The 15,487-nt window shown below is 38.5% G+C and overlaps 3 protein-coding genes across 4 annotated transcripts; 1 reads left to right on the top strand and 2 right to left on the bottom strand.

Annotated features, from left to right (window-relative positions):
- Positions 1-1,257: 1,257 nt before the first annotated feature.
- On the bottom strand, positions 1,258-2,510 carry or71al2 (odorant receptor, family 71, subfamily AL, member 2). 2 transcript variants are annotated; one of them, XM_087282976.1, is made up of 2 exons: positions 2,394-2,510; positions 1,258-2,304 (listed from the first exon to the last, which is right to left on the bottom strand). In XM_087282976.1, exon 2 carries the CDS (start codon positions 2,293-2,295, stop codon positions 1,351-1,353), a length of 945 nt encoding a protein of 314 aa, XP_087139102.1. In that variant the 5' UTR covers positions 2,296-2,304; positions 2,394-2,510; the 3' UTR covers positions 1,258-1,350. The 2 variants fall into 2 exon arrangements, with proteins under 2 accessions (XP_087139102.1, NP_001034711.1); NM_001039622.2 differs by lacking the exon at positions 2,394-2,510 and having other exon boundaries at positions 1,287-2,369.
- A 3,594-nt stretch (positions 2,511-6,104) lies between these two features.
- or15.37 (odorant receptor 15.37) lies at positions 6,105-7,613 on the bottom strand. Its single transcript, NM_001076729.1, is given in 2 exon segments — positions 6,105-7,397; positions 7,487-7,613. A coding segment is annotated over 1 exon segment (945 nt). The 5' UTR covers positions 7,389-7,397; positions 7,487-7,613; the 3' UTR covers positions 6,105-6,443.
- A 3,846-nt stretch (positions 7,614-11,459) lies between these two features.
- or71as1 (odorant receptor, family 71, subfamily AS, member 1) lies at positions 11,460-12,398 on the top strand. The gene has a single exon (NM_001128580.1). It carries the CDS (start codon positions 11,460-11,462, stop codon positions 12,396-12,398), a length of 939 nt encoding a protein of 312 aa, NP_001122052.1.
- The last annotated feature ends 3,089 nt before the right edge of the window (positions 12,399-15,487 follow it).

The following is a 15,487-nucleotide window of genomic DNA, read 5'->3' as shown; positions in this document are numbered from 1 at the left end:
ATCATTTTCGCCTAGGTGAGTACATACATTCTGTTTTCTTGACGTTAATGATCAAATAATTGTAGCCATTGATGTGCTGTAAATGCTGAATATCTGTATTTAATTTATTGTTAATTGTGTCTTTATTTGATGCAGACACAAAAAGTGCAGCATCATCAGCATAAAGAATCTGAATGTTTAATTACCTGAGGAAGGTCATGGATATACATCAGGAAAAGTAAAGGTCTCAAAATATTCCCCCGTGGAACCCCAGAGAACAACCTATTGCCTGTGATGTTGTGTACCAGTTTTAACATGAAATGTATTGGATAAATTTGATAAAACTATGTAGTATGTTACTATATGTATTTTTTATTATAGGTAGGATATAAATTACATTAAAATATTCATCAAACCTCTTTCTAACAAATAATTTTTTCAGTTTTGCAATTTAGGGGTTTCTTTGGATTAATCCCTGGTCAGAAAGATCAACGTTGAAATTAAGACAATTTGCTTTAAAAAGTATTTTATTTTAGACAATAAAGACTGGTCACATTCAAATTTACAAAGAAACATGGCATGAGAGAGAATCAAAAATGAAAAAAATAATTAATATTAAAATATATATATATATATATATACAGTTGAATTCAGAATTATTAGCCCCCCTGTTTATTGTTTTACCCAATTTCTGTTTAATGGACATTTTCAACACATTTCTAAACATAATAGTTTTAATAACTAATTTCTAATCATTTATTTATTTTATCTTTGCCATGATGACAGTAAATAATATTTTACTAGAAATTTTACTAGAAGACACTTCTATACAGCTTAAAGTGACATTTAAAGGATTAACTAGGTTATTTAGGTTAACTAGGCAGGTTAGAGTTATTAGGTAAGTCATTGTATAAGGATGGTTTGTTCTGTTGACTATCGAAAAAAATAGCTTAAAGGGGCTAATAATTTTGACCCTAAAATGTTTAAAAAAATAAATAAAACTGCTTTTATTCTAGCCTAAATAAAACAAATAAGACTTTCTCTAGAAAAAAATATTAACAGACATACTTTGAAAATGCACTTGATCTGTTAAACATAATTTGAGAAATATTTTAAAAAAGAAATAAAAATCAAAGGGGGGCTAATAATTCTGACTTCAACTGTATATATATATATATTATATATATATATATATATATATATATATATATATATATATATATATATATATATATATATATATATATATATATATATATATATACATACACACACACACACACACTCACATAGAAAAAATATATAATAATGTCACATGAGTGAAAGCAGTATTCTCAGCAGTATTTATTCCCAGTGTTCTCTCTTTTTTCTTCATGACACAAAAACTTTTCTGTGGAAAAATTTGATCCCTTTAACTCTTATTTCTTTAGTCCTCAGTCCATATATAACAGGGTTTACCGTCGGGGGCAATATCATAGCAGCAACTGCAATGAATTTCCTCAGGTGAATAGAAATATCTTTGATCCTATATGAGATTATTGTGAAAAGACCCAAACATTCAAACAAGACAAAAACAACCAGATGTGTGCCGCACGTCTGCAGAGCTTTGCTCCTCGTGTCGGAACGTTTGTTACGAAAACATGCTATAAGTATATGTAGATATGAGTATATAATTAAACCCACTGTAAACGCTTGACACACAGCTGTCATTAACAGTCCATAAATATTATTAATAGTCGTATCTGCACAAACCAGCTGAAGCAGAGAGGGATTGTCGCAGTATGGATGGTTGAGGAAAGACCTACAGCGAGGCAGACGGAGGAGAAGAATAAAAAGCACAGCCATTAGTGTCAAATTAGAGAGCCAAACCAAAGAGATGATCTTGGCGAGGTGGATATTGGTCATAATTGTAGTGTATCTCATCGGCTGGCATATGGCAACATATCTATCATATGCCATTGCAGTCAATATAAAGACAGTAGATACTGCATATACATGTATAAAGAAAGCCTGAGTAATGCAGACGGAGAACGACATAGTCCTGGTGTCAAACAGAAGCTCCCGCATGACATGAGGGAACAGACATGTGGAGCCTATGAGGTCATTAATGGGCAAATTTAACAGAAGAATGTGCATGGGTTCATGAAGAGCCTTATTGGTTATGATGGTGAACAGAAGAAAGGAGTTGCACAACAGTATGATTATATAATTCACAATGGCAAAGAAAAATGCAATAATGGCTTTCTCAGGAGACAAATCGAAGCCCTGAAGAGACAGATCAGATGACACATTGTAGACGTCGACTGCCGAAGACATGATATTATCCTAAATAAAGTAGAAGAAAAGAGCATATTTAACAAATATATAACAAAGCTCAATCAAGTAATGTGTAATATTTAAAATAGTCTACTTACAACAGATATGATGCATTTAGATGTCTTTTGCTCTTCTACATAATATGCAGTAAGAATTATGAGTAGTCAATTACATACTGTAGCAGATATTAACAGTTTGACCAAGTCTAGTCTTGACTGTGACTATAGGCCTATGTCTATATCTCAAGCCTTATATACTGTGATAAGTCTGTGTGGATTATTAACCACATGAGGAAAGAACTCACAATGGCAATGCGATTGTCAACGTCATAAGCTTTTCATTTGACTGTTGACATGGAACACTATTGCTTTTAAAGATCATCGCCTTAGAATTATTAGATTCTATCTGTGTTCTAAATGATTTTGAGATGTTGAGCTTCAAAGTTTTTGCATTCCATATAGCAAACAATATGTGCAAACAACAGTTCTCTTTCATACATTAACTTGACAGAGACACTAATGTACTCTTGATGTAAAAAAAAAAAAAAAAAAAAAACAGGGCAAATGCAGATAGAACCTTCTAATTCTGAAGTAATTTTTTGCTTGAAATTACAAGGTTCTATCTGGCAGATTTTTAATTGAAGCATTACTTTTTAATAAAAACAATCAGCCTTCTTATTAATTTAATTAATTTCACAAAGCTTCTGATAGAGTGGATTAGGGTTTCTCTGACTGTTACAACAGCGAGGGAGAGAACGAGAAAGTGGGCTGCTTCTCGTGGTCCAGAGTGTGTGATACATGGCGGCAGACGGTCAAGCTGGGTTTCTTCCTTGCCTGGAGTTCTTTGGGTCCGGTCCTCCAAGGCGGTATGTATTGTTGCGAATTTCCTAAAAGAGCATTAGTGGTCCAGGAACGCCACCTCTGGCTAAACCTGGAGAAAAGTTATGCACAAAGTTGACAGTTTGCTCTCTTAACTCGCCCATATTCCAGGCTGGCCTGTTCGGCGACACCATTCGGTGACCCAGGAATTCAAGGTGGTGAAGTCGGATGCAATGGGCAGAGTCATCTATCAGCGGGGACGTAAGACCGTTCCCCCTGCCGAACCATCCACATCCATTGCTTCTCGCTGAGGGTGCCCACCAACGAGAGCTGCTCCACCCCCTCCTGTGCCTCTGGCGAAGTGGCAGGGCCGAGCACCTTGAAGGCAAAAAGCGCTCCCTGCCATAGGGTGCCGCTTAGTCCAGTAAATGGAATGCGAAGCCCTTCTGAGACGGGCCATCTGGAGAAGAGGGAACTTGCTGTTTCCCTGGTGGGGGGCCGGGCTTAAATGGCAACGGTGCTTAAAAAATGCCATCAAACCCTCAAAGAAAGAGCATTTTTCCCTTTTCCCAGCTTGCAGGGTTGGTGCACTTCATCAGTGGCTTGCGAAGTGTGGGAAGATGGTTTCCCTTTTCTCACACTTCTAGCCGCTCCTCCGGAGTCTGGGTACAAGGTGAGAGTGAGTCTCTCGCCTCCTGCTCTTCCGCGGGACCCCAGCGATTCCCGGGTCAGCCCTCCCACTCCGCACTGCCCCACTGCTGACACGTTAGCGATCTTGCTGATGAAGCCATTAGCAAGGGCTCTGCCTGCCTGGTTAGCACTGGCCAGCCTTCGCGGTGGCTCATTTGGCACAATCAGACTCAGCTACGTGATTCAATTCCTCCTAAGTTCACGGGAATGTGTTTCCAGGGTCGCACCTGTGTCCACCCCTGTCTTACGAGAGGAGATTGCTGTGTTCTTAGGGGAGATTGCTGTCTTCCTGGTGAAGGATGCAATCTAGCCGGTCTCTCTAGCTGAGGTGAAGAGCGGACTTTACAGCCTGTACTGTACTATACCCAATAAAAGCGGTGGGCTACAGCCAATCTTACATCTGCGCATTTTGAACCGCTGTCTTTACAAGCTGCCATTCAGAACGCTTACGCAGAAGCACATCCTCTGGTGCGTTCGTACTTGGGATTGGTCTGCAGCAATAGACCTTATGGATGCGTACTTCATGTCTCCATACTTCCACGCCATCGTCAGTTTCTGCGGTCTGCGTTTAAAGGTCGAGCCCTACTAGTAAAAGTCCTTCCCTTCGGGCTCTCTCAGTCTCCGCATGTTTTCACCAAGCTTGTGGAGGGTTCCCTAGCGCCCCTTCGGCACGCGGGCATCCACATTCTCAATTATCTTGACTGGCTGATTTAGTGCTCACGGGATCAATTGATTTTGCACAGTCAATCAAGAAAAGTGCAAGCTCGTCCGGTGCAGAGCATCTCTTTTCTCGGGTTGGAGCTGGACTCGATCACCATGACAACGCATCTCCCTTGAGACCACATCCAGCTGATGCTGACCTGTCTGAGAGAGTTCGACAGAGAAGCTGTGGTCCCATTGACATTATTCAGAGGCTCCTGTAGAATATGTCATCCACAGCTGCTGTCTTGCCGCTAGGTTGTTTCACATGAGACCGCTTTAGCATTGACTTCACGACCAGGTCCCAAGATGTGCATGTCACCCAAACGCACCGGGTGACTGTCACTTCTCTGTGTCACCACACCCTCAACCTTTGGACGGACCCTGCATTTCTACAGGCCTGTGTGCCTTAAGAACAAGTGTCCAGGCATATCATTGTTTCAACAGAGGCTTCCAGTTGCACTGGAGGGCTGTGTGGTGCGGGCATGCAGCTGTTTAGGAACCTGGTTGCATTGGAATTTTAACTGCCTTAAGCTGTTCCCCCGAAGTCAAACGTTGCGGAATCGCTGCATCCCATTTTTCCTCGCCGAGCCCACTCTTGCAACTGATGTGCTCTCACGGCAGTTTCGCCTGGAAAAATGGAGACTCCAGCCCTGACTGTCCAGTTGTTATATGTGCGTCTAGTGCAATGACTTCCCAGCTGGCCCCAGGGCGTGTGTAATTTGCATTTCTCCAGTGAGCCCACTTGCACAGATACTGTGTAAAGTCAGGGAGGATGAGGAACAGGTCCGTTTATTTCCCCTCTCTGGTTCAATCAGACCTGTATTTCTACTCTCCTCATGATTGCCCCTCCATGGCACATCCCCTGAAGAAGCTTCTTCTTTGGGACAGGCACTGTTTGGCACCTGCGCCCAGATCTAGGCCTCACATATGGTCCATAGATGGAGCGCGGAAGTGACCTACCGGTCAGGTGGTTAATGCCATCACTCAGGCTAGAGCACCCTCTAAGAGGGTGTTTACATTTTCCCAGAGAAGGACCCTGAACATGCCAGATCAGTGTGATGCTTTCCTCCTTCAGTTGGCTGCCCCCTCTGCAGGGGTTAGCGTTATCATCCCCGCTCTAAGGATGCGGCGAAGGTGGCATGCTGGGAAAGCATTACCTCATCATCCAGTTCCCAGAAACACGAGACAAGGACATTAATTATATTCTGTTTCCCTCTCATACCCACTTGGAAATCTCTTTTAGGAAAGGTCTGCTCAGTCACTCGACTCAGTATCTTAAAGATTTATGTCCAGGTAGACAGCTCTGCTGGTCACGTTGGCATCGGACAATTGGGCTGGTATCTGGAGGCATTTTTATTCAGCAAAATCTGCCAGACCCAGACCCTTTATTGCTGTGTCCTGTTTGCGCTTTGCGCATGCTGACGCTGCCAACTCAATGGAATTTCATTTGTCTGCTTATATACTCTTTCAGAGAGTATATAAACCAAGTATATAAAGTATATATGTTTTTTTTTTTTTTTTCAGTTTTGCAGTTTAAGGGTTTCTTTGGATTAATCCATGGTCAGCAAGATCAACATTGACATAGTGAAATCAATACAATTAGCTTTGAAACTATTTTATTTTAAACAATAAAGGCTGGTCACATTCATTTACAACAAAACATGGCATGTGAGAGAATCAAAAATGAAAAAATATTTAGATATGTTATATATAATAATAAACCTTGACTATAATTAATAAATCTAGCATTAATATATAAGTTAGATATAATGGAATTTGTACAGGATGTTTACAACTTCTGAAATGGCTTATAAATGTGTGTAAATAAAAAAATATATAATAATGTCACATAAATGAAAGCATGTCTACATCTTATCAACTTTTGTAGAAATTAAATGTGAGGTTTATTTTCAGTATTCTCTCCTGTGTTTCTTTTCTTCATGACACAAAAACTTTTCTGTGGAAAAATTTGATCCCTTTAACTCTTATTTCTTTAGTCCTCAGTCCATATATAACAGGGTTCATCGTTGGGGGCAATATCATAGCAGCGACCGCAATGAATTTCCTCAGATGAATAGAAATATCTTTAATCCTATATGAGATTATTGTGAAAAGACCCAAACATTCAAACAAGCCAAAAACAACCAGATGTGTGCCGCACGTCTGAAGAGCTTTGCTCCTCGTGTCGGAACGTTTGTTACGGAAACATGCTATAAGAATGCGTAAATATGAGTACATAATTAAACCCAATGAACACACTTGAGACACGGCTGTCATTAACAGTCCATAAATATTATTAATAGTCGTATCTGCACAAACCAGCTGAAGCAGAGAGGGATTGTCGCAGTATGGATGGTTGAGGAAAGACCTACAGCGAGGCAGACGGAGGAGAAGAATAAAAAGCACTGCCATTAGTATCAAATTAGAGAGCCAAACCAAAGAGATGATCTTGGCGAGGTGGATATTGGTCATAATTGTAGTGTATCTCATCGGCTGGCATATGGCAACATATCTATCATATGCCATTGCAGCCAAGATAAAGACAGCAGATACTGCATATACATGTATAAAGAAAGCCTGAGTAATGCAGACGGAGAACGACATAGTCCTGGTGTCAAACAGAAGCTCCCGCATGACATGAGGGAACAGACATGTGGAGCCTATGAGGTCATTAATGGGCAAATTTAACAGAAGAATGTGCATGGGTTCATGAAGAGCCTTATTGCTTATGATGGTGAACAGAAGAAAGGAGTTGCACAACAGTATGATTATATAATTCACAATAGCAAAGAAAAATGCAATTATGGCTTTCTCAGGAGACAAATCGAAGCCCTGAAGAGACAGATCAGATGACACATTGTAGACGTCGACTGCCGAAGACATGATATTATCCTAAATAAAGTAGAAGAAAAGAGCATATTCAACAAATATATAACAAAGCTCAATCAAGTAATGTGTAATATTTAAAATAGTCTACTTACAACAGATCTGATACATTTAGATGTCTTTTGCTCTTCTACATAATATGCAGTGAGAATTATGAGTAGTCAATTACATACTGTAGCAGATATTAACAGTTTGACCAAGTCTAGTCTTGACTGTGACTATAGGCCTATGTCTATATCTCAAGCCTTATATACTGTCATAAGTCTGTGTGGATTATTAACCACATGAGGAAAGAACTCACAATGGGAATGCGATTGTCAACGTCATAAGCTTTTCATTTGACTGTTGACATGGAACACTATTGCTTTTAAAGATCATCGCCTTAGAATTATTAGATTCTATTTGCATTCTAAATGATTTTGAGATGTTGAGCTTCAAAGTTTTTGCATTGCATATAACAAACAATATGTGTGTAACAGTTCTCTTTCATACATTAACATGACAGAGACACTAATGTACTCTAAATGTAAACTATCCAAGTTCTCTTTAGTTTGCAAATTAGGGTAAAAACAAAAAAAAACAAAAACAGAGCAAACGCAGATGTAACTGTCACATACCCGGCTCGTTCCTGCTGCTCTAATCAGCATTCTCCCTCACCATCTCGTTTCCTCAGCTCCAATCATTGCTCTCTTCACCAGCCACCTCTCACTACACATGTGCACAATCATGCTGCGGTCACACTGGGCTTTTCCTCCCATAGACTTCCATTCATACACACGCAAATGCGTCAGACCAGAAACGCAGGGTCATGCGTTAAGTTTCACAGGTTGCCACAGTGCAAAGTTCAAGCTTGGTGTACTCTAACCTGCGAAATCGCATCACTTGACTGCGTGAGACCAATCGAGGATCAAAACATGACATCTCTGGACAGAAATTTAAAACATGGAGCAATCGCTCGCTTTTTAAAATGTCTAATTAGCTTGTTTAATCTCGCCCCTTTTCGCAGCGCCACTCGACAGAATATCGCATGCTCAATCTCTAATGTGACCGCAGCTTCACCCAAATATAGATGGTCAGATGGTTCACTTCACCTTCTCACTGGCTCACCTTCTCCTATGGACATTTATGCTAATCAGTGGATGCACATGCTGTAATTAAGGGAAGTGAACTTTTTAGGGACCCCCTCGAAAATGAGATGATTCATCTCAAGGGGCTATCCCATTCAATAAGTTCAAATTCAATAAATTCAATTAAGTGACTTTATACACTGATGATTTAATGAAGATCCCTGTTTACATTATGAATAATATACTAGTTTCTATATCATTTATTCAATGTTTTAGGACAGGGGTGTCAAACTTAAATGTGGCTATTTTAGTGACTGACAATTCATTGGGGGGCCATTTTAACATTTGTGTATGTAAAAATTACATATTTAATTTTTTGTTTATTATTTATGTTATTGGCTAATCTAACAGAAACTAACACCTAACACAAACACACATTCATACAAGCATAGGGAAGAGTAACATGAGGTAAGAGGTTGAGAAGGTGTAACGATGGGAAAACCTCTGAGTTTGTAAGAACAAACCAAGCAACCAAACTTAATCAAATTCAATATAACCCTTCTATTGTCTCTTTAGGGTTGAATTTAGCTCACACCAGTTTAGATGTTGGAAGAGAGTTGATACTTGCGGTCTGTCCGTGAGTTGTTGTCCGTTGTTGAGCATGTGGTTCGTCCGTTCTTTGTTTCCACGAGGGTTGTAGTGGGGAAGTTGGTGTTTCACGCTGAAACAGCCAAAGGGTTCTAGGCGGTGAAATGTCAGAGCGCGGTGCGATTAACCCTTTCCGTCTGGGTTTCCGCCTGCTTTCTTGAAGGTTTCAATACTTAGGTTTGTGAGGAAGTTGCTGAGTTTGAAGAAGGTTTCAAAACGACGTGTTTCCAGAGCAGAGAGGGGGGTTGCCTGGAGTTGGGAGAGAGAGGGGGGAGCTCCCAGGCAGTGTGTTTTAGAGCAGAGAGAGATGTGAAGAGAGAGTCCCCAGAGAGAGGCGAAGAAAAGAGAGAGTGAGTTTACCTTGGTCCTAAACTTTTATAGGGCGGGTTCGGATCAACCCTCCATGGAAAGTTGACCAATTAGAAGCTAACTTCCTGGAATACTAACCTTACAGGTCTTTGTCCGAGGCAGAAGAATTTGCATAGGCAAATTTTATGCAAATCGGGACAAAAATGTTAAAGTCTCTTAAAACGTTAATATGTTGCACTCATATTAAAATAAAATGTCAACGATCGATTTGTAAGCTTTTTGAAAAGTCCAAACTTGAACAGTATAAGAGGTTGTTCAGCTTAGGTACAGTTAAACATTATATGCAGGGGTATTAAAACCAAAAATATTAATACAAGAGGAAGGGAAACTTTGCAAAACATATGATTAACATAAAGAGTAAAGTTTATATGAAAACATCAGTGTTAAACAAGCAGTTTAAAAAGTCCTTTGTAAGCCGTTCCTGTGTTTAATGCCACATGGCACATTCCTTTGGGTCGTAAATACCTCGGAATCAGGTTTCGAGTCTTCTCTGGGCAAAGTTGGCTCGGTTGTGGAATAAAATGCAAATATTTATGTGTCTGGTCGGCCATATTCGTTACAATGTACAAAAAAAAAAGTGGAAGTCTGACGTCGTCTTAGGACAACAGACATTACGTTTATATTTTAAGCATTACCTGTCACCAGTGATAATGCAAATCAGCAGATTTATTGATGTCACACATCAGCTGCTGAAGTATATCTCTGGTTGTTGTATGTATTCCATGCGTTAGACACACACTCAGTCATTCTTTCAAAGAATATATTATGTCAAAACTCTAGCTGTTAATTTTCCAGCCAATAACATTACCCCTAGTATTATTAGTCATTCTCTAATTGATTCTTAAATGATTTTTAATAGAGCTCTGTGTTTTAACAACATGTAAAGTCTGTTGTTGCTTTGTGTTTTTCTTAAGAACTTTACACAGATTAGAAATACAGTTTCGAAAAAAGAGATGCCTTCATGCCTTTATCTCAACTGTTTGAACAAATAATTCAAAGCAACACTAGAAGGAGGTCACACATTACCCCTGTGCTTAAAGCCCTTCATTCCTATTCCTATTAATCTTATAGAACTATTTAAAATTGTAGTTTTGACATACAGAGCTCTGCATGGTCTGACTTCTATATCCAGGATCTTCTAAATGCATAAATCCTAATATCATAATCATAATCATAGCATGCAAAAACACATAACAGTACAATTGTTTTCTTATTTGTTTGATAACATACATAATGACTATTTGAGCTGAAGCATTAGAGTAAATGGAACATTAAATTACACATTAAAAACAAACAAGTCATTTGAAACATTCAATTCAACCACTGATTTAGGGATTCAAATCTAGCTTTATAACAAACATTTGCATTATTAACTTGCAAGTAAAGCTTTAAAATGTGTTAGAAATTACAAAACTACTTGGCAGCAGAGGGCAATACTCAAAATTACTTTAGAACAGCCAGTGCCTGTGACTCTGTGTCTCACGAGAGATACCAATCTGCCTATATACTGTACAGGCTCACTTAGATAAAGGACAAAATGCGCATGCGACATAAAATAACACACTCTCATGGTAAACACACCCTAAACAGAGAACATATATTGATCAGATGACTGCAGATGACTCTAAACAATGTACTTTTTAACAGATGCACCCTTTCATTAGACTGAATACTTATACATCTTTATATTTAACTTTAACATTTAATCAGTTAAGTAACTTACAAGGACTAATAGATGTAATTTAAAGAAATGTGCATCTGAAATTTGAATTTAATGAGAATATTATTCAATATTTACAGAATAACGTATGCTGTAATATATCCACTACAAAAGGAAATATATCTTCATATCTTCAACTTCAAATTTAATATATACTATTAATTAGTGTTTATTTACACTAAAAATGTAAACTAACCTATATTCAAACCTTTTTAGCTTGTTTTTTTTTATTATATTTATTTTTTTAATATGGCAACATCCACCATGTATCCAAATGGATCTGTTTTTCCTTTAGTGTTGACGTTGCAGTCTTTGGAGCTGCCTCAGATGAGCATTTATCCTGCATTCATATTTGGATTAACAACATACTTGTTTATCTTGTTCTGCAATTTAACAATTGTCATCACCATTTGTTTAAACAGAAGTCTCCATAAACCGATGTACATACTGCTGCTCAACATGCCCATCAATGACACAATGGCTGCCACAAACTTTTTTTCCCAGCTGCTGTACAGCATCTGGTCTCAGGACACTTCGATATCCTATCCTGCCTGTTTGCTTCAAGGATTTATTGTACACTTATATGGTGGTGCGTCTTATGTTATTCTTACCGCTATGGCCTATGACAGATATATCGCAATCTGCTGCCCACTAAGATATGGAGCTATTATGAACAGCAATAACTTGATAAAAATCATAACTGGGATGTGGGTTTTTAATTTCACTGTCATAACTGTACTTTTCTCTCTTCTTCTGCCTTACAAGATTTGCAGGACTCACATGACAGATCTTTTCTGCTATAATCCATCAATAATGAAACTCATGTGTGAAGACACGACAGTAAACAATATCATTGGATTGATCAGTCTAGTTTTGTACCACTGCATTGCTCTCTCTGTTGTGGCTTTCACATATATTCATATTTTAATCACTTGTGTCACTAATAAGCAGTCAGACGCAAAGATGAAGGCTCTTCAGACATGTGGGACTCATTTGGTCGTCTTTTTGTTCTTGGAGTTTAACACTCTTTTTCCACTCGTTGCACATCGCTCTGAAAGTGTTCCAGCTTATCTTCGTAGAGTGTTTTCTATAACAGTTTTTGTCTTTCCTCCTATTATAAATCCTCTTGTTTATGGGTTTAAAACTAAAGAGATCAGGCAGAAAATGCTGACCTGTTTCAAGAGGAAGATGACCAGCCTCTGAATATTTTTCCTTCCTTGTTTACAAATGATCCTCCATTTTATTGTGCGTTGTGGTTTCAAATCTCACTAAACTGCAGCTAATTCATGAACTAATTTAATCTAAATTCCTAATGTGTATTTTTCGTCTTGTATTGTTATGCAATATGTTTTGTTGTTTTACTTTTAATATCACAGAGAATCTTTTAATTTTTTAACTACATTTATTTGTCTGTAATGATAATTCTGTGTTTGTCAGAATGAAAGAAACTAAACAATAATGTTCTAATGAGCTTCATTTATCCTAAAGTGCAACTTTTATGCTGTTTTAAAGGTTGTTCATTTTGTTTTGGAGTTCTATTAAAAAAATGGTACCAGGGAAAACTAAAAAAGGTTTTCACGGTGATGCCATTGAAGGATCATTGTGAGAACATTTTTAATTCTGGGCAATGTTTGAGGGTGAAACTGAGAATGTGGTGAAGACCAAAGGCTGTCATACCTTACATTTGTTGTTGATCTACATTAATCACCTACAAAAGTAAAACAGGAATTTCTGCAGAATTATTGATGCAGTTAGCAAACCATATTTTAGGAGAATGTAACTGTCTCCCAGATATGGATTGCGGCTGGAAGGGCGCTGCGTAAAAACGTGCTGGATAAGTTGGCGGTTCATTCCGCTGTGGCGACCCTTGATTATTACCGAAAAGAAAATGAATGAAGGAATGAATGTTACTGTCTGTAACTTTGCTCTCTCTCTCTCTTTACTGACAGTGTTTCTGTTTTTTTCAGCTTTCCAATCTGTTTTCTCCAATTTGCTGGGTAGTTTCAGACAGCTGATTGTCCTTGCAAATCAGTAATCCCAAGCTGTGGTCACACTAGAGTTTGAGCTTGCGAAATTCTGTCGTACGGTGCTGCGAACAGAGGCGGGATTAAACAAGATGATTAGACATTAAAAAAAAGTGTGCGATTGGTCCATGTTTTAAATTTCTGTCCAGAGAGGCCATGTTTTGTTCCTCGACTGGTCTCACGCAGTCAAGTGATGCGGTTTTGTTGGTCAGAGTTCACCAAGCTTGAACTTTGCAATGCAGCGAACTGTGAAACTTGTCGCACGAGCTGGTCTGACGCATTCGCGTTTGTATGAATGGATGTCTGTGGGGAGAAAAGTCTAGTGTGACCACAGCTTGACTCATTTACTGCCACCTGCCTTTCATTTCTTCTGATTGCTGGTCCTATATGTGAGAAGGTTTCACTTCTCTACTTGCTTTCTTCCTGGAGAACTGACCCTCTGCTTTGCCGTTGCCTTATCCTGTACTACCACTCCTGGACCAAATACTTGCTTCATTTTGATTTTCATTTATGCCACTCCTGAATTTCCTTTTCATGTTAATTTGCTGTTAATTTTTTGTTGGAATGTATCCTATGTTCTGGCACGTGGTCTGTGGTCCATTCCTCAGTTTATTTTTTATTAAATCCATGACCTGCCCTGGATCTAAGCAAGCTGCTGAGTCTTTCTTTTGCTTATTTAATTAAAAACTTATTTAATTAAACTCCTCTGCTTTTGGGTCCTTTATACAGACACTCGTGACAGAAACTTTATACATTTATCTACTTTATCTTTGACACTCTGCAGACCTTTTGTACAAACTTTTATGGTTGTATTCAGACAACATCATAAGACTGTAATATTAGATTAGATGTAGGTTGCCAGCGTCTAAGGACAATGTTAGACATCGTATGGATAACATCCACACAGCATCAAGCTGTAACATTATTAGAAGTTGATATATTTTTTGGCTTTTATGTTGCATTGGAAAGTAACCAAAATGCAACGTCCTTTGACGTTGGACACTGACATCAATCTGGCGTCAACCCGATTTTTATGTCCAAACATAATGCAGCATCCCATGATATTGGGATACAACGTCAATCTGACATGTTGACAATCTTTGGCTGCTTGGTTGTCTCAACATGTTTAAATGTGTACAAATTAAGCATGCTTCTGTAAAACTGATAAAACACGTTTAATATTTCATTATTGTTATTGCACACTATCCTTTTTTAAAATGTATGCATTTGTACCAAAATGGTTTAAATGTACCTTAAAAGTACAAAATTATTATCTAAGGTGAACATACTACAACCTAAAAGTACAAAGTAGGCCTTTTAAAAGTTTTATTGTTTCTGAGAGTTTACTCTAGACTTTACACTATTTTTCACCAGTAGGAGTTTTCAGTTTCTGTACATTTAGGTTTATGCATCCCTATGTAAACCCTTCATTTCTACTCCTCCAAAAAATTGGCGAAAAGTTAGTAACAGGTGGCCTTTACTCAGTTGTATCTATGTGTTTTATATGAAATCTTAAGCACTAACCAAAAGCACACATATTTAAATAATTAACACCTAAATATGCATTAATATGATTAAAAAACGACCTGATAATCCAAAATTTTGGAAAAATTTAAATTGAACATTTTTTTTTTTTTTGACTCATGTCCTATTCATCACACACTGTAGATAAGGCAGGGTTTATGACCTACGAAGCATCCAGCCACCAGGAAGCCATCAAAACGTTTGGACGTGATGGACACTTTCTTTCACTCCCTGTGTCACTATTTCTATTCACATGCATGCGTGTCCAGTATATTTGATGTACCATGAACTCAGAAAATAAAGAGAATGTGAGAAGCATACACACCAGAGAATTGAGAATTTATTCATTCATTCATTCATTTTCTTGTCGGCTTAGTCCCTTTATTAATCTGGGGTCGCCACAGCGGAATGAACTGCCAACTTATCCAGCAAATTTTTACGCAGCGGATGCCCTTCCAGCCGGTACCCATCTCTGGGAAACATCCACACACACATTCACACACACACTCATACACTAAGGACAATTTAGCCTACCCATTTCACCTGTACTGCATGTCTTTGGACTTTAGAGGAAACCGGAGTACCCGGTGGAAACCCACGTGACGGCAAGGAGAACATGCAAACTCCACACAGAAACACCAACTGAGCTGAGGTTCGAACCAGCGACCTTCTTGCTGTGAGGCAACAGCACTACCTACTGCGCCACTGCCTCGCCCGAATTGAGAATTTAGTTTGCTGTAAAAT

The sequence above is a fragment of the Danio rerio genome, chromosome 15 (genome assembly GCF_052040795.2).
Source record: "Danio rerio strain M-AB ecotype USA chromosome 15, GRCz13ab, whole genome shotgun sequence".
NCBI lineage: Eukaryota > Metazoa > Chordata > Actinopteri > Cypriniformes > Danionidae > Danio > Danio rerio.
The sequence above is the reverse complement of the archived record's forward strand: the minus strand, read 5'-3'. Positions and strand labels throughout refer to the sequence as shown.